At 39.0% G+C, this 24,724-nt stretch overlaps 1 protein-coding gene across 1 annotated transcript in view; it reads left to right on the forward strand.

Annotated features, from left to right (window-relative positions):
• The first annotated feature begins 7,483 nt into the window (after positions 1 to 7,483).
• The window catches only part of LOC148869017 (T-complex protein 1 subunit gamma-like), a 36,561-nt gene continuing 19,320 nt past the window's right edge, over positions 7,484 to 24,724 (forward strand). The window contains 4 exon segments of the mRNA XM_088971650.1: positions 7,484 to 7,708; positions 7,839 to 7,893; positions 10,112 to 10,173; positions 21,314 to 21,386. Of these exon segments, the coding sequence (XP_088827776.1) occupies positions 7,869 to 7,893; positions 10,112 to 10,173; positions 21,314 to 21,386 (160 nt within the window). The 5' untranslated portion in view covers positions 7,484 to 7,708; positions 7,839 to 7,868.

Genomic DNA, 24,724 nt, shown 5'->3' on the forward strand with positions numbered 1-24,724 from the left:
GACATTTATCAAAACAAGAAAGAAGGAAAAAAAAAAAAAAAAAAACAAACTGGTTGAAACTTGGGCATTTTAAATGTGCATTGCTTGATCTCATGAAATTTGGTTCCGATTCGATAGCAATACCAACAACATGATTTATTGATGTTTTCTTTATTTAATTTGACTATGTTTTTGCATTTATTCATTTGTCTATACCTTCTTCAGTTTTATTGTTTTGTTTTTTGCTTTCTTTCATACTTCTGACCGAATAAAGGACTATGATGGATGGCTATTGGAATCGACTAGAGGTTTGAAGAATAACTGAATGAAAGTGGTACGCTTGTGATAAAATAAAGAGTGGAAATGAGCAAATGTCCTTGGCGTATATACATATACTAGTCTCTCGGGTGAGAAGATCCCACCACACATCCTGATTTTGCATTTGGAACATCTCCCATACTTCATGTCATCGGGAAATGTTCCTAATTAATACAACTATGGTGATTGCCGATGGTGGTTGATGAAGGAAGATTTGGCCCGACCTCATAGTTACGCAACACATGGTAAATGCAACAGCTCAACACAAAAGCACGTCTAAGGCACGAACACCAAGGGGAGGAACCAGCGGACCGAACTCCCCTACCAGCAGTCCGAACTTCCTACTAGGAGCCCGAACTCTCCCTTAGGCCCCAAGCCACTCAAAGGACAGTAATCCGAACTGGCCTGCCTTATAGCAGTTCGGGACTCACCTCACCGAATTGGCTTGCACTACATGACACCTCCGAACTCAAGACTTCACCTCGCTCACCACTCCAGCACTTCGCCTCCAGGACGCCAAACTGAACAAGCTGTACCATGCCTGACATCGAGGAAGTTCGTACCCAGGGGCGGCGCACCTGACTGACTTGGGATCTGACGCTTGGCGGCCGCACTTCAAACGGCTACCTGCCACCGCCACCTGACACCGCCATCTCCAGTTACAGAGACGGCTCCGACAAGGAGTAGTGGTAGTTCTGTCTCAGCAGAAAGGATGACACCCGAACTGGCAAAAACAGAGGTAATCATACCCGACCTGACAGAAGCCTCAGAGTGAGTGCGCGAAGTGGTTATAAAAGGCCCCTACCCCCAACAACAAGGTATGTGAACTTTGCGTCATCTGGTCTTTACTTTGCCTTTGAGAGAATTCCCTCATTGGGTTATCTCACCGGGTTCCCCCCAGAATTCCCTCATCTTCTCCGTTTCAGGCTCCCCGTTGCTCTAGTCAGAGGCAAAATCGTTGACAGGTAAGACCGACCGGATTGCGCTCCATCAATAGTGATGGTGTGATTGACTATGTTGCTTGTGTTATATTTTATCCCCTTTTTTATTTCCCTAACCTGTGGTAAGGATGTCCAGTGAAAATTATGGTGGTCGATGGCGAGCGGTGGTCGACGGACGACGTTTGGGGTGGTGGTTTCTGGGTCAGTGGTGTTTCATTTTCTGTCCTTGATTTATTGTAATTGGCATAATGAAAGTGGTAGTGGTTGCCGAAAACGAAGGTAGTGGTGGTCGCCTGTGACGGTGGTGCTGTAATTTGCACATGTAACTATGCTCGGGCTCCTGCAATGCCAAATGAGCCCCCTCAAGGTAGGGCATGTAGGGGTAGCTACTGATTAGCATATGTTAAATCAACATGTCGATTTTATCATGATCCAAGCATATTAATTCACTTTTTCCCTGTATTTAATGCTTTTTGTCACCAATTCCCACTCACAAAATCTTTTTACATCTGTTTTTACTTCTATATTGATTATTTTTTACTTGAAAGTATTGTGTGAATAAGGCATTTTAATTATAGAAGATTTGTGATGAATATGCCAATACTCGTGTGGATTAGGTAATATAGGTTAGATGGGAATAATAAAAGTAATAGGCAATTGGGCATCTTTTAAATAAGTATTAGAATATCGTTTGAAAATTTTAAATTTGTACTTACGAAATTTGCAAATCTCTGAGACCCCGCTTATTCCCATGTTCTTGTTACTCACCACGTATCCACCGCATGGAACCTAATCGGGTTCCACATGTCAGGGGTCCACCTTCAGCAAATTAAACAATTTGGCAAACAAGTTTATTGTTAAATGATTTTGGGCATTTGCATAATTACATGCCACGTGCCATTGTTTTAATAGATAAATACATTTTTTTATTATCTGTATTTTTTGACATTCCAAAGGTGTGGCGTCAATCAATTTTTCAAAGATTGAAATAGGGAGAAAAAGGTGAAAATTATTTTACTTGGAGAGAGAGAATGACTTCGATGCTCAGATAGGATTTTTCTTAAAATTCTGTTTTATTGTGTGTGTGTGTTTGAGAGAGAGAGAGGTGATTTTAAAATTGTGATTTTCCTTCTTGTAGGAATTTTCATAAAAGTTGAGTCATTTTTTAAATAATAGCTAAGGTAGTCATTTTATAGTTATTTTTTAAAAATAGCTAAAATTACTTTACAATTACTCACTCAAAAATTTGAAAATAAGTAATCTATTTCATAATAATAATAATAATAATTACTGTTTGGGATATCCTAAAGAAATTTTTACTTAATATGCTAAATTAACTTATTCATTTATTTAGTTTAATAAATTAAATAATCTATTATCCACAATTTTTTATTTATTTAATTCAACCTACACCCAATATTTAGGGTTGTTAATAGTTGGGTTTGGTTCTAGATAACTCGGACCGGTCATGTCATAATAGTAAAGGAATATTTATTTATTTATTTTACTAAATTAAATAAATTATTATTCATAAGTATCTATTTATTTAATTTATTAATAATTTATTTTTACTAACAAATTATTTCTCCCTCCCTTAGGAATTTTGTAGGAGGGTACCAAAATCTAAGTGGACTCGGATGGAGGGGGGAGGGGTAGGAAGCAATAAATATGAATGGCCATTAGGATGGGGAATAGGGGAAGGTGAAAACATACATGAAGAGTGGGGATTTGTTCGATCATAAGGGGGGCATGGGTTCCCCTCTTCGACCCTAGAGTTGGGATTGAACCTATTCACAAGCCACATTGGACTTTGCTTTTATACCAACAGAACATATTCACAATCAAACTTGAGCATGATTGGACCGTCGGGCCTAGATCATGGGCCCGGGCCTAACTCCCATATAAAGTTTGAAGTCTGGCTAGGAAATTGAAAAAAAATATATGTGTATTTTTTATTTAACAAAATAATTGATTTATTTATATAAAATTGACTTTAAAACTAAAAAACTTATTTATTTATTTTATTAAATTAAATTTATTGTTATCCACAAATTTCTACTTATTTTAAACAAGTCTTTTTTTGTTAAAAACTTTTAATTAAAAATTTTACCTTTTGCATATTCAATTTTTTTTTATACAATAATTTACCTTTTACAATCCCCTCCAACCTCCGCAGGTGTCTTGAGTTGGGGGCCTGACATCAGGACTGACTAAGATAGGAGATAAACTGACTGAGATAGAGCAGATCGAGCAGAATAAGAAGAAGAGAGTGTACGAGCGAGAGGGAGGGAGAGTGGGAGAGAGGAGCGGTTGTTGGCGGTGGCACCCTTACTAAGATCAAACAGAATAAGAAGAAGAATGAGAGAGCATGGGAGAGAGGGAGGGAGACTAAAGGAGAGAGAGAGAGAGAGGAACTACCATTGTAACAATATAGGGGAAGGGAAGAAGAAGAAGAGGACAGAGAGTCTGACCATCTGGGGAGATTGCGAGCAATTTGAATAGGTCAGCAATTGGCTGTCTTGGTTGAGGGTGGTGGCACTAGCTGGAGCATACACGTGTCACCTAAACTGTACAAATTTGAAATGACAATTAATGATGGTAAATTTAGGTCGCCATTATTTTTAGGTGGCTATTTTTTTTTTCCTAATTTAATTTAATTCACATTTTTCTTCCCCAATATTTGTATTCAATTGGATGATGGAATAAGTATAGAAGTTATGCATTAAGCTTATTAATTTCGTTCATACTTATTACTCATATTTTGTAGTATTATGTTGAACTACTTTTGTTTTGAATCGTTTCTTCACTTCTTGGACTATTTATGTTTTTGAATCATTTATTTACTTGTTGAACTATTTATATTATTGAACTCTTTTAACAAGATACACCACGACTGCATCTACATGCAACACAACTATTTTACATTATCACTTCTTTTGTTCTATTATTATTTTTGCATAATCTAATTTCATTTTTCTTTGCAGGGGGCCGCCCGCTAGTAGAGTTGTTAAAGTTGATCTAGACGCAAAAGAAATATTATATTTTGAAATTTTGAAAAAAAATCAAGGGTAAAGTATTCTTTTAAGTCTTTTTGTTACAAGTTCCTAATAGTTGTTCATTTAGAGATGTAAATGGATCGGATTGAATTTGGATTGGGGTATATTCGAATTCGATCCGACATTGTTTATGCTGATATGACTCGATTTAAATTCGAATCCTATTGATAAGTTGGATATTCGGATTTGATCAAATCTGGCTTGTTTTATTTAAAAACTAATAAATTGTTAAAAGAAAAATAAAATATAATAATTTAAATAAATAAAAAACAACAAATATTGGTATTTTTTAATTATTTTCATCATATATACATATACATGTTTTTTATAAAAAAAATTAAATAATATAACAAATTTATAAAAGTATATTTAAAAATAAATAAATAACATATATATATATATATATGTGTGTATTGTATGTATTTATATTTATAAATATATAATACATATCGGATCGAATATTCTTGAATCAAACAGGGGGTGTTCCAAATCCAATATGATTCTCGATTGGATCATATTATCCAATCCGAAAATCCAGATAGAGATGATCTTAATTTTGACAAAAATGGGATTGGATCTCGGATCAGCCCGATCCAATCTATTTGCACTCCTATGTTAATTCTCAGAAACCTCTAGGTATTTAACTAATTTCTTAAACATTAGGGTAGTTTGTATCCATTTGTTAAACCATAAGTCAAAAAGGGTAATTTAAGTTTAACCCTTTTGTTTTGGGGGTAAATTTATTAAACACCCTTATAGTTTAGTTAATTGACTAAGTGTATCCTTACTATTTGAAAATTGACTAATACTGCCCTTACTATTTTTGACAATTGATTAATCATTTTTTTTGCCAGTAAAGCGTGTCAATATAAATATAAAATTACTATTTTACCCTCTATTTTCTTTAAATTTTCAAAAAGTGTATTCTCCTTCTCCCGCCCGTTCTCTTCTTCGGAATTGCCAAAACCGCCAGAACTGTAATCTCTCCCTCTCCCTTTCGTTCACTTCTCTGGAACTGCTATAGTTCCGGTGGTTCCGGAGAAGAAAACAAGGAGAGGAAGAGATTTGGGAGATCTAAAGATTCGGCAGTTTTGGTGGTTTTAGAGATTAGAACGAGAGGGAGAGGGAGAGATTTGAAAAAATCTACATTTCTGGTGGTTATAGTGGTTTTGGAGAAGAGAACGAAAGGGAGAGATTTGAAAAAATCTACATTTCTGGTGGTTCTAGTGGTTTTGGAGAAGAGAACGAAAGGGAGAGGGAGAGATCTACAGTTTTGGAAGTTCTAGCGATTCCGAGAAGAAAACGAGAGGGACAGGGAGAGATCTGAGAGATCTACGATTCTAGCAGTTACGGCGGTTCTAGAGAAGAGAACTAGAGGGAGATCTAAGAGATCTATTGTTTCGGTGGTTCTAGAGAAGAGAACGAGAGGGAGAGGAAGAGATCTGGGAGATCTACAAATTCTGCAGTTTTGGTGGTTCTAGAACGAGAGGGAGAGGGAGAGATTTGAACAAAAAAAATCTCATATCTCTCCCTCTCATTCTCTTCTCTAAACCGACCTCTCAGATGTCTCCCTCTCCCTCTTGTTTTCTTCTCGGAATCGCTAGAACTGTCGGAACTGTACATTAGGAAACAGTAAGGCTCCAGTTACGGCCATAACTCTATATCTCTCCCTCTCCCTCTCGTTCTTTCTCTAGAACCTGTCGGAACTGAGATATACACTCAGTTCTCTTCGTTGGAACTGGGATCGACATCTCTGTAGATCTCTCCCTCTTCCTCTCGTTCTATTTGGTTATGTTCTCTTCTCTGAACCTGTCGGAATTTGATTTGGCTGCAGCCAAAACCAGAGGGAGTACACACCCCTCTCTCGGTAGAGAACCATTGCTTTAAGTGAGAGTAATCCATCTTAAATGTTTTTTTGCTTTTTTTTTTTTTATTGAAAAAAGGTGTTAGAAACAAGAGCAATATTTTGAAAATCCAAGAGCATTAAGAACAACTAAGGATGTTGGAACTAAGATGTCAGCCTTAGTATAGATGTTAGTTCATGGGTTTTCGTCGGAACTAGGGGTGGCAATTTTTCACCCAACCTGCCCATTTACTTGGCGGGTTGTGTGATCAACCCATCACCCAATCTACTATTTAAACGGGTTGGGTTGTGGATAACCATTGGGTTAACCATTACAGGCACAAATATTAATTCCTTAGCTTTTTTTTTTTCTTTATTTGAATTAAATAATTTATAATTAATGCATTAATTATTTGACTAAATTTAGTTTTGTCTTGAATCAACACACTTAACCCAACATAAATCCAATCAATTTGACCTGAGTCCAGATCAGTTCAACGCGGCTCGATCCAATCTAGCGTATACTAATCCGAGTTGACCTAAATCCGAAATAGACTCGTGTGGGATGGTTCAGCCCAACCATTGCCCACATACCCTGAGATCTAACTGGTCCAAACTGACCCGGGTCAACCTGAATCCTAAGCGGTTTCAGGCAGGATGATTCAATGTCCGTATGCTTTGACAGATTCGAATCGCTTGATCCGACCAATACCCACACAACTCGACCCGATTCCAGGCCAATACATTGACCCACATTGAGTTAATCGGTTTGGTCCAAAACCCCGTGCACAAACCTATATGGACTGGTCCAAGTCAATCCACCACTGACTAGATCGGTCTAGTCCATTCAGGACCGATACAGATCCAAACGGTCCGACCGGTTTAAACCTAAGTGGTTTGGTCAAACTCGAAATCTAAACATAGTCAAATGGCTTCGCCGCTTGTATAAAAATAACATGCATGTAATGCAACTTAAACCTTCACCACTTGTATAAATAATAATTACTATTACCATCAAGCTATGACCAATTTATTTGTTAAAAGAGAATTAATTTGTTTTTTTAAATCCATAAATATAATATTAATGGATTTGGGCCGGTTAGATTGAATTAAAGCTCAACCCAAACCAAATCCAACCCGCCCAATTGCCACCACTAGTCGGAACTGAGAATGTTGAAATTAAGATATATTCGTAGAACATCTCTACTCCTAGGTTGTAGGGATGGTCTTTTGGGAACAAAAGTCAAAGGGTATTTGTAGGAATGAATGTGGAAAGGGTATTTTAGGAATTTTAATAAATATATCATTCGCCTGATGTCACGTGTATCGGAAAGTTAACGGAGAAATTTACCCTTGTTTTTTTCCCTTCTCGAACCATCTTCTCGAGTAGCTTCGCGAAAAGGAACGAAGGTAGTCGCGCAAGCCTCGAGTTCCCCTCTTCAAAACCATTCTCACGAATCTCTTTCAACCTTTTCATTGTCACCCGTCGTGTTTTCTCTTTTTATCTTTTCTGAGCGTCTGTCTTTGTACGTTTTTTTCCTCATTCCATGTAGAGCAGCGAGACTCTCATTGTATTTTTCTCCAATCCTTTTCAAATTTTTAGAATGGTTTTGATTTTTTTTTTGTTCATATATATGCTATTTCAATCACAACGAATACATTTTAATATTTTCTTTGAATTTAACTTGTCAATGCTTATAGGTTCCAGAGAGATTATAAAGAGGATCGGCCATGCATGCTCCCGTTCTTGTTCTAAGTAAGTTCACACTTCTTATATATATATTGTTTTTCAGTGTTAATCGCCGGTTTTAATGACATTGATAGTTCTAGTAGAAGCTTAGTGGTTCTTAATGCTGATTCACCTGACTGTATATAGGAGACTATTTAAGGGATTTTTATGACGTTATTATTGGATAACATTTCCCTCAGTCAACTTACGTATTTACATGGATTCTGTTTTTTCTTTTTCATTTTTTTTTTAAGTTTCGGTTGGGTTGGAGTGTTTGTGTGGGAGTTGAAGTTTGTTTTTTCTCCTCTCTCGAGTGACCACTGGTTACTCTGCTTTATAATTTCCTTCTTCTACTTAATAAATTATATTTTATTACCCAAAAAAAGTTTAATACTTAAAAGTGGGTGGTTTGTTTGTGATTATGTTGGAGGTGTTTGGTAATGTAGTTATCAACTGGTAACCTAAGGGCATCTTGGTCCATTAGGGCATTAGGGCAGCTTCCTTATGGACTGTTTGGGAGGAAAGGAACACTAGAATCTTCAACAATACGCTTTTCTGAGTTAAGGACTGCATATTAATAAAGGCAATACACTGGTTGGGAATAACAAACTTATCCCAGTTTTTTTTTTCCTTCGATGACTTCTGGATGAACTGATCAGCGGTGGCTAGCACTTCATCTTCAAAATAGAGTTATGTTGCAGTTTGGGTCCCTCCTCCTGAGGGCCTTGTTAAACTAAACTTTGATGGGAGCAGCTAAGTATATGTTTGGCATTGATGTTGCAACGGTGCCTTTATTTTTGTTTGGAATCATTGCTGCCACTTAGGATGTTTCCTGGAGCAACAATAACTTTTTCTGTTTGGTACCAATGCTCCAGGAAGCATTTTCAGCACTGGTGCCCATTATCTAGTGCCACATCACTGCCCTGTTGGCAGCAATGAGCTGCAGCTCCAGGAAACGCCAAATTTGGCATTGCTCCAAGCCATGGCTTCCCGATTTTCGAGACGTGGCTTGGAGCACCGTTTTTAAAAAACGGTTCCAAACAAATACCCGTTTCTTGGAGCACCGTTTTTTCCAATGTGGCACAGTTGCTCCAGGAAACAACAACAATGCCAAACAGCCGCTAAGGTAACTCTGACCCCTCTGGCATAGGAGGAATCTTGAGAGATAAGGAGTTAAGGACAGCAATGTCTTAGCATTATTCTCAGGCCCATTTGGTTTAGGAGACTCACCAAAGCAGAGCTACTAGCTGCTGTACAGGGGATTCAGCTAGTCAGTCAACTTGGTATAGAAAGGCTGATAATTGAAGGTGATTCCCAGGTTGTTGTGGGGTGGTTGTTGGATCCGGATTCAACTGTTTGGGGTTTAAGAGATCTTCTTAAGAAGGTGTTTTGGTTAACAATATGATAGTGAAGATCCGGGTAAGAAGATCGGCTAATTCGATGGCTGATTCTCTTGCAGAACAGGGGGTTAACAGGGATTCTCTGTTCTCAGCAGCTTTGTAATTGTGTATAATCTCTCTACTAGTGGTCACTTGTTTTTTCATATTGTTCTGATCTTTATTCTTAAGAGTAAGGCTGCACCTCAAGCCTCTCACTTGTCTCGACATTTCTGACTGAAGCCTGATGTCCAGAAAGATTTGGAATTTAGTTTGAGAAGGTGATATAGGGTGGGTCGTGTCAGACAGCAAGACAAGCTTCATTAGTGAAATGTTGGTTAAGAATGCATGTGCTTCTACAAATTCATGTATATTCTGTCTAATTGGTTTTGCAACAATGCATCTAAGACTGCCCATGTGTTTAGGTTCAGTGTCATGGTCTGATAGGTATTTGTTTGAACTTTGAAACTTTCTGGAGCTGAACTCCTCGTATTGCTTCTCAATTCTATCAATCTGAAAAGAAAGAAACTTTTCTTAGTTTAGTACTTTGTTTTATGATTTAGTTCATCTGGTATTGCAGCTGGATGACATTTTTTTATCAATCATTTTCCTTATATGTTTTTTCACATTATATGTCTATTATTCTCCTATGTGGAAAAACTTTACACCATAGTTCTAGCTGCTTCACCTAGGATATTTTTTGGGGCATTTTATTTATTGAACTTTAAATCAGAGTATTGTTGAACTTTGAATGTCTATATATATATATTTGTATTTTTGTCAATGAGTGCCTGTAGTTTATTTTAGTCATTTTCATCATCTTTCTATCCAATTGTTAGTCTGATGTTGCATTGAATTTGATTGGGCAGAGGATTCTTTGAAGCGCGAATCTGGAAGTAAGGTGCACCATGCAAATATTCAGGCATCAAAGGTGAAGTTTAATTCTAAAATTGATGCATATGAGTCAACCCAGTTCCACTGAGCTCCAATGCGTCATATTCATTTAAATTTAGTCGAATTCTTTTTCTTTGGTTTCTTTCTGATGTTATTGAATTTCAAGTACAACTAGTATAGCATGTTCTATATAGGAAAAGTAACACCATATATCTGATTTTTCTACCTAAATGTGGTTGAACCATGTTCCTTTATTCTGCTCTATCTAAGGCCATTTTGCAAAACAGCGAGTAAAGGTGTCCATCATTATCAAACCTATGTTTTTTTTTGCCTCTCCCTTGTTCCTTAGAGCTTTTTACTTGCACCGAGTTTTAATGATTTAGGTATTCAATTGGTGACCATTGATACAAAGTTCATTGGTACACTGTGAACACTTCAATTTCATGATTAGGTCAAGCTTACGAGTCAATGTATCACTGGTCATTCAGTTCAGCCAATTCATGTTTATAAGTCAGAACAGGAAAATTTGGAAAAAAACGATTAAAACAAAGATTTTGTTACGAAGGAAGTATATCAGAAAGTCAGTTTGGCTTTATGCCAGGGAGATCAATCATAGAAATTGGAAGCTCGCTTTCTACTCAGGTAGTTGATAGAAAAGTCTAGAAATGGAGAAGAGATCTTCACATGACACAATAGAGTCCTTGGGAAGATAAATAGTGAAGTTTCTCAACTCTTACATCATCACATTAGAGAATCTATGGTGCTGATCTCCATACTGAAAAACTCATTTGGATGGTTGTTTAGATCAGAAAACAATATTTTCTGATTCTCTCTAGCCAGGGAAGGGATAGGGAGACCTGTCTGTTGATGGCTTCTGGCTCAAGGTCTGGGTCCTGATGGAAGCTGAAGGGTCTCTTTGGCTGAAAGATTCTAAGGTAGAAGATGATGTTATTCTCGAGGTTTAAAATGTCGGTGTTAGTGGAAATGTTGCTTGTCCAAATATAAGAAACATGTTGGAAGCATAGGAACACCCTTTTAAATTATTATCTTGTTCCAAATCACTAAACAAAGCTAAGAAACTAAGGTTATAGTTAAAAGAATACATTTAGAAGTTGCCCTGTAGACCTTAAGATTCAAAGCTTCATGATAGAATGAGTTAAAACAAAGTTTGAATTCATAGAAAATGTAAATGGTGTAATATATCAACTAACTAATCTATTACACAAAATCTTTTACTTATCAAAAAAAAAAAAACTAATCTATTACACAAAGAAAAACTAATATTTAACTTCATGTTTGAAATGAATATTGAGCTAGCTCAAAGTGGTAATCATGTAAATTAGGTGATCAACAACATTGTTACTCGACATATCTAAAATGTCATCACCAACTTATGTTATAATACTCTCTTGTACTCCATATAGTGCTGGTAGTGTTCATTGGGGAATATGTATGCCATGGAAACTATCTATTGTATTCCACATAGAGTTGGTAGTGTTCATTGGGGAATATGTTGATTCTAGTAAAATTTTGTGTCGCTACCATGGAAACCGAAATATTAAGGAAATTAGGGACATTTTAAACCATGGTTATTCCTAAGGATTGGGTCACACGTGTGGAGGAGACAGGACTGACAAAGGGTCGAAGGCCATTGGCCATTTGTCGGAGGAAGGTGAAGAGTCCTTGTGCAGATCAGAAGGAAAGGATAGGCCTAATAAAGTCTACATTTCAAATTTACTTGAAAACGAAAAGGCCATAATGGGTGAGGCCACGTCAGCCAAAGCAGTTGGACCACAAGATATTTTAAGGCCTAATCATAGGTGGTCTGATCTGACTTGAGTCCAAGAGTGGACCTGGTTTTAGGGCCAGGTCAGGTGATTTTTTTTAGTTACGTCACACGTGGCTTTAGTGGAGAGGTCTTCGAGCAACCCGACTGGAGATGATTTGCCTCTTCTATGTGACTCATGCCTATCTTCTTCTACCTCAGAACGATGTACTTGCCCGAAGATTTTGTCTCGTCCAAATGGAGTATCAAATGAAGGTCAAGCTAGCAACGTTGATGTGTTCAAGACAAGAAGAAAAATCAGAGCAAGAAGGTTATAGTTGTCAAAAGCAAGTTGTTAGGTCTTAATAAACCAAACTTTAAAAGGGGTGGGACACTAAGTAGAAGTGTCTCGCTTGGAAGCAGAAAGAGAAAGGGAGAAAAGTAGTTGTGGGTGATTGCCAAGCATGATAAGAATGGTAACAAGGGGATTTTGATGGAACAAGTATGAATCTTGTTGAGTGCCCAATTTCTTCAGCGGATGGTGATTCTCAACAATGTTCTCAGGTTGGCAGAGAGTCTGAGGTGATTTGTGCCGCTGCTGAACCTGGGGTTTCAGTTGATGTACACCTCTTGAGATCAAACATGATTCTGGAGGTCTAGCTCTGTTGATCTTGGAAGCGGATTCCTCTAGTGCCATTACTGGTGCGGAGGCTGAGATTGACGGTGAGACTGTAGGAAAGGGGTTTACAGGTGAATACAGAGCCGCTGGGGGTCAGGTTGAGAGTTACGTTGAGGACTATTTTCAGTTTGAGGAAGTGAAGCCTGGAAGGGTGGGTATTGATTTGGGTCGAAGGAGCAAGTCTGAAGAAAAGGAGGTGGAACAAAATAATGGGGTGGTTAGTAAGAAACCACTTAGTTCGAGAAATTGTAATGTAGTGCACGTTTCAAAGATCTTCTCCAGGCTAAAAATTGGTCTGGCAGGGGTAGGACCTACAAAAAACTACAAATGGGTTTATAAAGGAAAAGAACTAAGGTAATGGAATGGTAGGTACTGATCATAGAGGGGCAATGCTGCAAGTTTAGCCATTGGTCCCCAAATGGGGAAAGAGCAACATGATAACAAAATGAGTGGTGCTGACTCTGGTTCTGGTGTGAGTTGGATGATGCAAAATAACGATGGTAATGTTGGTAGTTCAGGATGTGTGACTCCACAGTAGGGGAGTGGAAAGAGGGGTCACAAATGGTTAGAGCCTAAGAGCCTAGATGTGTTTTTTTGGGGTGGTAAGGCGTTTGCTAGAATGGCCTTTGAAGAGTTTGAGAGGAGGAGATGGCAAGAGAAGGATAACAAAAAAGTTCATTTGGAAGGAGGCAAGGTTTGGGACGAAGATGATTCAAGCCAGGAGGGCTTGTGTTTCTGATCAGATGTTGGGCTGGCTGTCTTTGCTTCCTGGGGATTTCTCTTGGGTTTTTTCTTTGGTCTTTGCTTGGGGTTGTTTGGATGTGGGTTTTCCCTTCGGGTGATGTCTTATCACTTTTCTGTTGTATTCCTTTTACCTTTTTAATAAAATTTTATTTTTATCCTTCCAAAAAAAGAGGTAGGGAGACCTGAGATTGGTAGCCCATAGGTCTAGGGTATAGCAATAGTGGGTTTTGCCCATCTGTATCTATGATAACCAGATATCTATATACTGTAACACCAGGACACACACACACACACACACACTTAATGCATCATCTATATATCAAACACTGAAGAGACTGCCAAGGGGACAGATGGCCACTCACTTAATTGCAGAAAACTAAGAACCAAGCTCCTCCATTGTTCTGCATTTGGTAAGTAAAATCCTTTTGTTCCTTTCAGCCTAGAGCCCCAGATTGACCACACCACAATTGCAGGCACCATTCATCTCACTGCTTTCCCTTTTTTATTCATGCCTTGCTGCTGCCAGCTGGATAACAGATTAATAAGTGACCAGGGCATAACCCAACAGAGCCTAGCCAACTTCAAGAAATGAACCGAAGAAGCTTGAGCAAATGGACAATGCATGAAAAAATGACCCACACATTTAGCAACTCTACCACACATGCCACAAGACTGATCCTGGATCTGCTCACCTCTTCTTAAGAAGCTGTCTCTTGTTAAGAAGAGACAGAAATGTGGCATGTGTGGTAGAGTTGATCAGATACACTTCATGGTTACTAATCACGTCACTATAGCATTCCAATAATAGTAGCTATGAAAGAAAAAATAACAGCAACAATAAAAGCAGATCAGTACACCCACTTCTAGGCGACTAGGCAACAAGGTGCTCCCTTATCACCTAGCTTCGCCTTGGTGCCTTGAAAACTATGAATACTAGGTTTGCTGCTTAAGGTTAGGCCAAGATAAGATAAGTGCCAAGTGGAAAGGGCAACCAAGAATATTGTTAAAATTCAGATCTGCCTTAGAGTTCAGCCTGACTGAGTTCGGATATGTAGAAGAGGAAAAGGTGATAGAGAAAGAGAGAGAGAGAGAGAGAAAGAGAGAAGAGAGAATTCTGGTTCGAACTGACAGAGTCAACATGACTTCTCCCAATCGGCCAGTAAGTATTTATATTATTATTAAAACAAGACTGAAAAGACCTATGTGCCCTTACTTAAGTTAAGAACACATGTTCCAACACAACACTACAAATCATCAACATCAACCAAGGTATAAAGACAGAAATACCCCTACGCTAACACTCCCCCTCAAGCTGGTGAGTATATATCATATACTCCCAACTTGTTACATATGTAGTCCACTCTTCCCCGACTCAAGCCTTTTGTAGATAAGTCAGCCCACTGATTCCCTGTATTAACATGTGTAGTGTCTAGCTCTCCATTCAGCACCTTCTCTCTCACAAAGTGACAGTCAACCTCAATGTGCTTGGTTCTTTCATGAAACACTAGATTATAGGAGATATGAACTGCAGTCTGGTTATCACAGTAGAGCTTCACAAACGGTGTGCGCCATAGCCCTATATTCTGCTTCTGCACTGCTTCTTGCCACAACCGTCTACTTCTTACTTTTCCATGTCACCAGGTTACCTCCCAGAAGCGTGCAATAACCTGTAGTAGACCGCCTATTAGACATAGAACCGGCCCAATTAGCATCAGAATACCCTTCTATTTCAAGTTTTCCCCTACTCTTGTATATCAGACCGCGACTCGGAGCCCCTTTTAGATACTTCACAATTCTCAGAACCGCATTCCAATGATGAATCATAGGTTTTTGCATAAACTGGCTTACCACACTAATTGCAAATGAGATGTCTGGTCTGGTAATGGTTAGGTAGTTCAGTTTGCTCACAAGTCGTCGGTATCTGCGAGGGTCTTCAAACACTTCACCCATATCACTGCTTAGCTTGGTATTTGTGTCCATGGGTGTTTCAGCTGGTTTGGCACCCAACAAGCCTGTTTCTTCCAGCAAATCAAGCACATACTTCCTCTGGCACAGGTTAATCCCATACTTGGATCTCGCTACCCCTATCCCCAAGAAGTATTTCAGTTTACTCAAATCCTTTGTCTGAAAGTGATCCTGCAGATAAGTCTTCAGCCTCTCAATACCAATGTTATCATTCCCAGTAATAACAATATCATCTACATACACCACCAACAATATTTTTCCTCTTGGAGAGTCATGACTAAATACAGAATGGTCAACTTTGCACTGTTTCATACCAAACTCCTTTACCACCTCACTGAACCTACCAAACCATGCTCGAGGAGACCATTTAAGCCCATATATAGCCATCCTTAGTCTGCACACTTTACCATCCTCCCCCTAAGCAACAAACCCTGGAGGTTGCTCCATGTAGACCTCCTCGAGTAAGTTACCATGCAAAAAGGCATTCTTGATATCAAACTGATATAGTGGCTACTCATACATGGTTGTAAGAGAGAACACCACACGAACGGACCCTATCTTAGCAACCGGTGAGGAGGTCTCTGTGTAGTCAATGCCATAGGTTTGGGAGTACCCTTTTGCAACTAATCGCGTTTTCAGGCGTTCAACACTACCATCAGGCAGATACTTAACCATATAAACCCATTTACAACCAACAACTTGCTTCTCAGGAGGAAGAACAGTGAGGTCCCAAGTATGATTATGATGAAGGGCTGAGAGTTTTTCTTCCATGGCACGACACCACCCTGGAGAGGCAAGGGCTTTCTGGACATCTTTAGGAACAATAACTGATGATAACAAGGTAACAAACTGGCGATGGGAAGCGGAAAGGTGAGTAAGAGAAACATAATGAGAAATGGGATGAAGGGTGCAAGTACGTTTACCTTTCCGCAAAGCAATGGGTAGATCAATCTCAGATGCTAAGTGCGGGTCTGGTGCCGGATCCGTTGATGGAGATGTAGCCAGAGGAGTAGTAGCTGGTGCATGTGGGCGATGTGTATACACATGACGGATAGGTGGGCGTTCAACAGGTGGTGGCTCCGGAGGCAAGGATTTGGTCACGATTGGAACAAAGGGAGGAGGATCGACAACGGGAAGTGGAAGAGGAGGTGATGAGGAGGAAGAAGCATCACCAGACCCCAGAAAGAACGGAGTAGACTCAGAAATTGACATAAACACGCACAAAGGACTATCGAGAACCAGGATGATAACACCTATACCCTTTCAGGGTCTGAGAATAGCCAAGGAAGATGCACTTGAGAGAACGGGCATCAAACTTGTCGTTCCTGGGACCCAGATTATGGACAAAACAAACACACCCAAAAACTCTCGGCGTAAGAGGGAACGGAGACAAAGTGGGAAACAAGGCCTGAAACGGAGAATGACCATCAAGGATGAACGTGGGCATCTGATTAATCAGAAAACAAGAGGTAAGCACTGCATCACTCCGAAAAGGTTTGGGAACATGCATGTGATGCATTAGGGATCTTGCTGTTTCAAGGAGATGGCGATTCTTTCTCTCAGCCACCCCGTTTTGTTGTGGGGTGTAGGTACACGAGGTCTGATGTATAATGCCGTGTTGGTCCAGGTATTTCTGAAATGATGAGGATAAATATTCGCGGCCATTATCAGAACGAAAAACTTTGATATGGGTACCAAATTGGTTACGAATCTCAGCATAAAATTTTTGAAAAATGGTAAACAATTCACTTCTTTCTTTCATTAAATAGAGCCACGTCATCCTTGAAAAATCATCCACAAAAATGACAAAATATCTGTATCCATTATATGGCATCACTTTATAAGGACCCCAAACATCTGAATGAACTAAAGAAAAAGGACTCGACACACGGTTATCAACCCTAGAACTAAAGGGAACACGATGGTGTTTCCCAAACTGACATGACTCACAATCCAAAACAGAAAGCTGACTCAAGGACGGAACCAAGAACTTCAAGACTTTTAGCGACGGATGACCAAATCGGCAGTGCCACTGGAGAGGAGAAAGAGATGATTGGAGAGCTGTTGAAGTTCTACCACCACCACCGTCAAGATAATACAGTCCACCTGTTTCATGCCCTCCACCAATCTTCATCCCCATCTTGAGATCCTGAAAGACACACATAGAAGGATAAAAGGTAATGGAGCAGTTAAGTGATTTGGTCAGCTTACTAACAGACATAAGGTTAAAAGGCAATTTAGGAACATACAGAACTGATGAAAGGGATACAGGATTTAGATCAACATTACCAACACCACAAATTGAGGATGTGGAACCATTAGCAAGGGTGACAGATTGTGATGTTGAGCAATGAGATAAGGAGGAAAACACACATGGAGTTCCAGTCATGCGATCGGAGGCTCCAGAGTCAAGGATCCAGGGATTGGGTGTAGATGCCAGACAAGCTATACCTGAGTGAGCAAAAGTCGCCGTGTTCTGCTGTGATTGGATAAACTTCTCATATTCATCACGGGGAACACTCACCATCTCCTTCATGGGACCATTTGTGGATGTAGGAGGCAACTGGTCAGATCAATGATTCTCCTATCTAAAGTTGGAACTTGAGTCACCGGTAGTGGCATGATTGGCCCAGGTTGAGGGAGGACCATGTAGATCATAACAATAATTGATGGTATGTCCATCCATACCACAGTGAGTGCACTTCCTCGGGCCTGAGCTACATCCTCTACCACGGGCTCCCCCTGAATCTCTGCTCCCAGTACGACCACCACCACGATTATGAGTAGACCCACCATTGCCACTTCGGCCATATGCAGAACCACTACCACCACCACGGCCAAACTGAGCTCCCCGAGCTCCACCTCTACCACCATGGCCTCTCGATGCAGCAAAGGCAGATCTATCTGAGATATTAGAGTTCTCAGTAGATCTGATAGAAATCCTCCAAAGTCGAGCAAATACCTCTTCTAGGGATGGAAGAGCTGATCCCCCTAATATCTGAGCCCGTACTGGTTCATATTCAGACTTTAGTCCCACAAAAAATCTAGTCACATCAAGCTGCTTTCTCTATTGTTGCTGAATCTTGACATCAGAAGTGAGAGGATGATAGACATTCAACTCATTACGTATGTTCATGTTGGCATGGTACTCCTCAAGACTCTGATTGCCCTGTTGCAGATTAAAGTACTCTTGCTAAAGCTGATAAACCCTGGTTGTATTGTCTTGCCCTGAATACAATTTCTTCGCATGGTCCCACACATCTTTGGCAGTATCAAGGAACATGAAGTTCACACTAATCCTGGGTTCCATACTGTTCCACAACGATGTGATGATTTGAGCATCCTCTCGCTCCCAATCTTCATACTCGTGAGAGTCATAGGAGGGTTTCTCCTCTCTGATGTGTTTAACTTCTTCTTTGCCTTCAGAAAGACTTCAACGGATTTAGCCTAAGGCACATAATTCTCTCCATTTAACTTAATGGAGGTCATCTGAACATTCAGGTAGTCTGTAGGCACCATCACACTAGGTTTATAATCATTATTGTCTCCCATTATGTTATCACCAATTCTGCACACTTGTTGAATTCTATTATCACTGAGATTTGCACACTACACACCACTAGGTCACACCTGTCACACTGATTGTAGCACTAATTGTTGCTGGAATGTGTGCTCTTTACACCACAAACCCTAGATCACACCTGTCACACTGATTTCAACACTTGTTGTTTGCTAAAAAGTGTGCTCACACCACAAACCCTACTCCTACAACCACCTGAAATCTCAACACTATATGATCATATCTCTTCCTTCAAAAAACACAAAGAAACCAGTATAAACCCTAGAACTTACTGGCCGAAACCCTAGCATATGGTCTGAAACACGCCTCCTATTTAATCCATAACAGATATCATGCACTGAAATCTCTTACCTTATCGCTGAAGTAACACCCATACGAGTAGGAAAGCAGTCCACACACAACAGCCGCTTCACACACAACAGCCACTGTCCACACAGTTCGGCCCTCTATTCTTCCTCTACTAGGAGAGGGCGATCTCAGAAATCACAGCAACTGACCACATACGACCTGACTAGAGGCATAGAGACCCCCAAGGGAAGAGGGCGATCACCCCTTTTCAGCCCTTTCCCTTATCTCCAATCAAAAAAATAAAATAAAGAGGAAAACCGTAGATAGGGTGCGCAGAGAATGAACCCTAGGCAAGCAGAAATCTAGGCAGATTTAACCTGCTCTGATACCATGTTAAAATTCAGGTCTGCCTTAGAGTTCGGCCTGACTGAGTTCAGTTATGTAGAAGAGGAAAAGGTGATAGAGTAAGAGAGAAGAGAGAATTTTGGTTCGAACTGACAGAGTCAACATGACTTCTCCCAGTCGGCCAGTAAGTATTTATATTATTATTAAAACAATACTGAAAAGACCTATTTGCCCCTACTTAAGTTAAGAGCACATGTTCCAACACAACACTACAAATCATCAACATCAACCTAGGTATAAAGACAGAAATACCCCTACGCTAACAAATATTAAATTATCTCAACAAAACACTATTATCTTTAATGTTTATTAGTATAAAATTATAGCCTTCTTAAGTTGCTATTTTTAACATGAAATTGCCTATCCTATTAAATACTTGTCATATTATAGTTCTTTAATGTTGAAATTAATATATTTAAAATACTATTGTCTTTTAGATATAATGATTTGCTATGTTTTGAGAGAAAAAAAAATATTAGTAAAGAGAATTGCTTTTTTTTTTTCCCAATTTGCACGCATGCTGATTGGTATATAAAGCTAGGGAACTTACCTAAACTTTAGTTCTTTTTTGTAATATTCTATTGTCTAGACGCTTGCCTAGGTGACTAGGCAACTAAAGTATTCCATTGTTTCCTAGAATTGCCTGTGATCTCTCATGTACACTATTTTGTAACATAATGAATACAAAATTTTATGTGATGATGTCTTCTTCCTTGTTCTAATATAATCAAATTAAATTGACAATTGTAGCATGTGGAACCCAGGACCATCAGGTATAGGAGGGGTGTTTAGAGATTTCCATGATCTCTTAGCCATTACTCTAGGCCTGTAGCCATGAGAATTCAATATCAGATCATTGATGGTAGAAGGTATTTTCAGGCCTGATGTGGGCCCAGGCCTGGAGATTTGCAATCTGGGCTAGGAGTCATCACCTCTTGATGCTTAGCATAATTGTCTTTAAACCTCTTCTAATTCTCCAGTCATCTTGAATAAAACAGTAGAGAGAGAGAGAGAGAGAGGAGAAAAAAAGAAAAAAGAAACGGAGAAGAGAAGAGAGGAGAAAGGAAAGAAAAAAGAATAGAGAGAATTAGAAACCATGGGACTTATCAACTTAGACTCCTTTATACAGATGGTGGCAGTTAGATTACATGCATGCCCACTCTTAAATCAAAGTAAAATACCTCTGGTTAGTAATTATATTTATTTTCAAAAATACCTACCCCTAATTAAACACTCCTTACAGTACTTGGCAATAACAATAAAACATAAATATAAACATGCTACTCAAAACCATTTCTTATTACTATCTAATAAAAGTCAACAAAGGGCCATTGCTTTGTGTACTGTTAACACTTAAATCTCAGGCTGACAAGCATGAGAACACAGTTTCAAGTTTCCCTAAAAGATACATCCATTAAAGAGCATGGCAGAGATGAGAATGTTGAGATGAATTAGTGGAAAAACTAATATTGGTTAGGATCTAGTAGTGTTCCTCATAGGTGATAAAATGAGAGAAAATGGGTAATGTGGCTTCAGCATGAATGTGGAAGACCAACTACGGTATCAATAAGAAGTAATCCGATAGAAGTAAATGGTTTTAGAATAGCTAGTACCATGTCTAAAAGGACATAAGTTGGGGTAGTAAGAAATTATTTCAGGGTTAACATACATCTTATCTGTACTTGCTCTGAATCTTTTTTCCCAGCTCTCTTCTAATGTAGAATATTTGATATAATTTCTCTTTGCTGCAGGCTGTTGCTGACATCATCCGTACTACTTTGGGTCCTCGTTCCATGTTGAAAATGCTTTTGGATGCTGGAGGAGGTATTTATGCTTGTTCTTTTGTTTGCTTAGATAACTTGTTATGTGTAAGACAGTGTCTAGAGGTGCAATACACGTTTTTAAAACCTAGAGGTGCAATACAAGTTCAAGGGCTTCCGTAGAAAAACATTATTGTAGTTATTTCATGGAGACTTGCTGTCACTTACTAATCTCCTGCTCCTTTGTTCTGTCTATTTGGGTATGGTTTCTCTCATTGTTTGGATGTAGGTGAACTCCGTTGGATATACAAAGCTTGTTTGCTTCCTCTTCTGTCAGGTGGCCAAAGAAGAGGGGTTGGATTCTGTGGAGATGCACTAGAGTGACTATATGTTGGACAATATGGGAAGAAAGAAATCTGAGAATTTTTTTAAAAAGAGTGAGAAGAAGGGAAGCTTTAATTGAAGTTATTACTATCAGAGTGGTGCGGTGGGTGAAATCTTTAGAAACCTTCGAGGATATTTCTACGGATGCTTTACTTAGCAATTGGAAGGGTGTGGCTGGGTCAGCCCCCTTTAAGGCTGAAATCAGGCCTCTTTGATCCCCACCAGCTGCAGGTCTTATTAAGCTGAATTTTGATGGGAATAGTGAAGGTAGCTTGGGTCCTTCAGGTATTGGAGGTGTCTTCAGAGATGAAGGAAAGTTGTTGCATTGTGCTCAGGACCAATTGGTTTAGGTCTCTTAGGGATGCGATTATGGTCGCTGTGGAAGGAGCTCAAAGAGCAAAAGAGCTAAATATTAGTAGACTGGTTGTTGAACACGATTCTAAGTTGGTGATTAATTGGCTACAAAAAGAGGAACCTAGATTCGGGCTTTATGTAAATGAGAAAAGAAGGTTTAAATGGCTCATCCAGAATATGGAAGTGAGATTCAGATTTCAGTGGGTGAAGACGAGTGCTAACTCCTTTGCCCTCTTCTCTTGTATTTTCTAATTAGTGGTTAATAAAATTGTTCCGTTATTGATAAAAAATATTCGCTCGCTCACCGAAACTCCGAGAACCCCCTATTTGCTAATGTTGTTCATTCGTTCATTCCAATAAAATATATTCTTAAAAGGCAATTAAAGTTATAAAATCATTATTTTTCATGTGGAAAATAAGAATATCAAACCCTAACATAGACTTGTTCGGGCTTGCCTCAAGGGCCGTGGTACAAAAGCGACTCATAGAATCAAGAATGCAATATGTTTTACATCACACTAGCTACTTGAAGTAATGCAATTAAGGAAAAAAAGAGATTGTGGGTTTTACATGCTTGAAAATGCTTTATATGTTTGCTTTTATTTTTAAATTTTCATTTGAATATGCTTTACATGTTATGTTTATGTATTTTAATTTTAGATAATTGGTTTTTTAAAACATTTATTTTAAAATTTATGTTTATATTTTTTATTAATATTATGTTTAATATTTTTTGAATTTTTGCATTTTTTAAAATTTGTTGGCATTTTTTTTTGAAAATTTTGACTTTTTTTTTATTTTTAGCTTTTCTTTTTTGTAGTTTTGCGCCTTTCTTAAAAAGACGTGCACCTCGCCTTGCGCCTTAGGCAAATTGGCCCTTGTGCTTTTAAAACACTGGCCCAGTGCCCAAGGTTCCCACCAATGTGGGGTCTGGAGAGCAGATGTACACAGCCTTACCCCTGCACATTCTGAGAGGCTATTTCCAAGATTTGAATCCTGGTCACCTAGGTCACAGTGAAGCAACCCAACTGTTGCACCAAGGTCCACCCTTATTTCATTGAAAACATTGTTACTCAATGTTTATAAAATGCCATAATCCAAACCCATAGAAGACATACAAATTTTATACCCCTGTTAAGGAAAAAAAAAAAGAAAGAAGCAAGAAAACCATTATATACCTATCGCAGATGTAGATCATACCAAAGTGCTTCAAGCAGTCAACAGCACAAGCCCATGGAACATCCAATGCGTCTGCCACTCTTAGTTGCATCACCTGAGGTAGCTAGTGTCAGGCATAAGGTCCGTCTTTGTTTCTTTTAAAAGTCTACAGAAGTTACTAAAAACACCTTTTACGGTGGCCATAGCTCTTAGGAGAGGGTTAAGGGACTAGGAATTAGAGGAGGCTATAGCTCTCATTCGTTCTTTGGAAGATATCCACTTGGTCCTATCTGCCCCTGATGGTCATTTTCTTTTTTTCTTTTTTTTTTTTTGAAATAGGTAAGGTAAATTTATTAATAGAAATCAGAACCAGTTTTGAAAAACATTCATTCCTTTTGTTACTCTCTCTTAAGATTCTTACATGCTCTCTGTCTATTTGGAGTTTGTAAACCCTGAATTCAAGTATCAGAATGTTGTTCACATACTTTGCTCTCAGTCTATTTGGAGTTTGTAAGATGTTTTTTTCCTGAGATTCGAAGGCAATAGAACTGAAGATGGTGAAAAGAACTGAAGATGGTGAAAAGAACTGAAGAAGGTTTCCAGGTGGTGAATAGTCGGAAATCAGTTTTAAACATTGAAGCAAAGAAATTTTTACTGGAGAGTGGAAGACTCAGAGGTAAGAATCTGCTAAAAATTAGGGAAGATAGGAAGGCGATGATATTCTTGTTCGAAGAAGTGGTTCTATGGTTGAAGGGTTTTATCGATGGTGTACTTCAATCGATTAGAACTGCTAGTTGGAGGAATGTGTTAGAAATGGAAAGAAAGAGGTTTGAAGTGGAGCTGAGGCGCAATGAAAAAGGCTGGTTTGTTACAATAACAGAATACTTCGGTGCCAGGAAACGAACTTGTGGAGCATTTTCTTGTGTTATTACAATAACACAAGGTTGGATGGCTTTCATAAAAGAGCTGCAGCATTTTCTTGTCTCTGTCGACAGACTTGTGGAGCAGGTGATAGAACAAAGTTCCACACTTCTGAAATGTTCGGAGCAGCACTTGAAGCAGAAATCTTACAATGTTGGAGAGGTTATATTGAGCTCCAATACTGGGTTGAAGCTGTGGCTGGAAGGTGAACGAGTTGACTGGGAGCGTAGTTTGGTGATATCAGTTAACAAGGAGATAAAAGACTGGAGGAGGGTTCTAGATTCAGTTGTGCTTAATCTGAATATGGAGGCTGAGGTTGCATTGAAACCTTTTTCAGCAAGGAAGGCAATACTAAGAATTAATGATGAGGTAAACAGGGGCTTTACTACATTCGAATGTGAAGAAGGCATGATCCAAGTTCAAAGGTGGAAGCCATTATGTAATGAGATGGAACAGCCTGGTGGAAGCTTCCTGTTCAAACTGGTAGGACTTCCATTTCATCTCTGGAATGAATCAAATGTGGGAAATATCGTGAGTCTCTTGGGAGGGGAATTGGAGGAATTTCAGCTGGAGGACTTTCGAGCT

Source organism: Nelumbo lutea, chromosome 2, assembly GCF_056320005.1.
Source record: "Nelumbo lutea isolate HS-2025 chromosome 2, American lotus-T2T, whole genome shotgun sequence".
NCBI lineage: Eukaryota > Viridiplantae > Streptophyta > Magnoliopsida > Proteales > Nelumbonaceae > Nelumbo > Nelumbo lutea.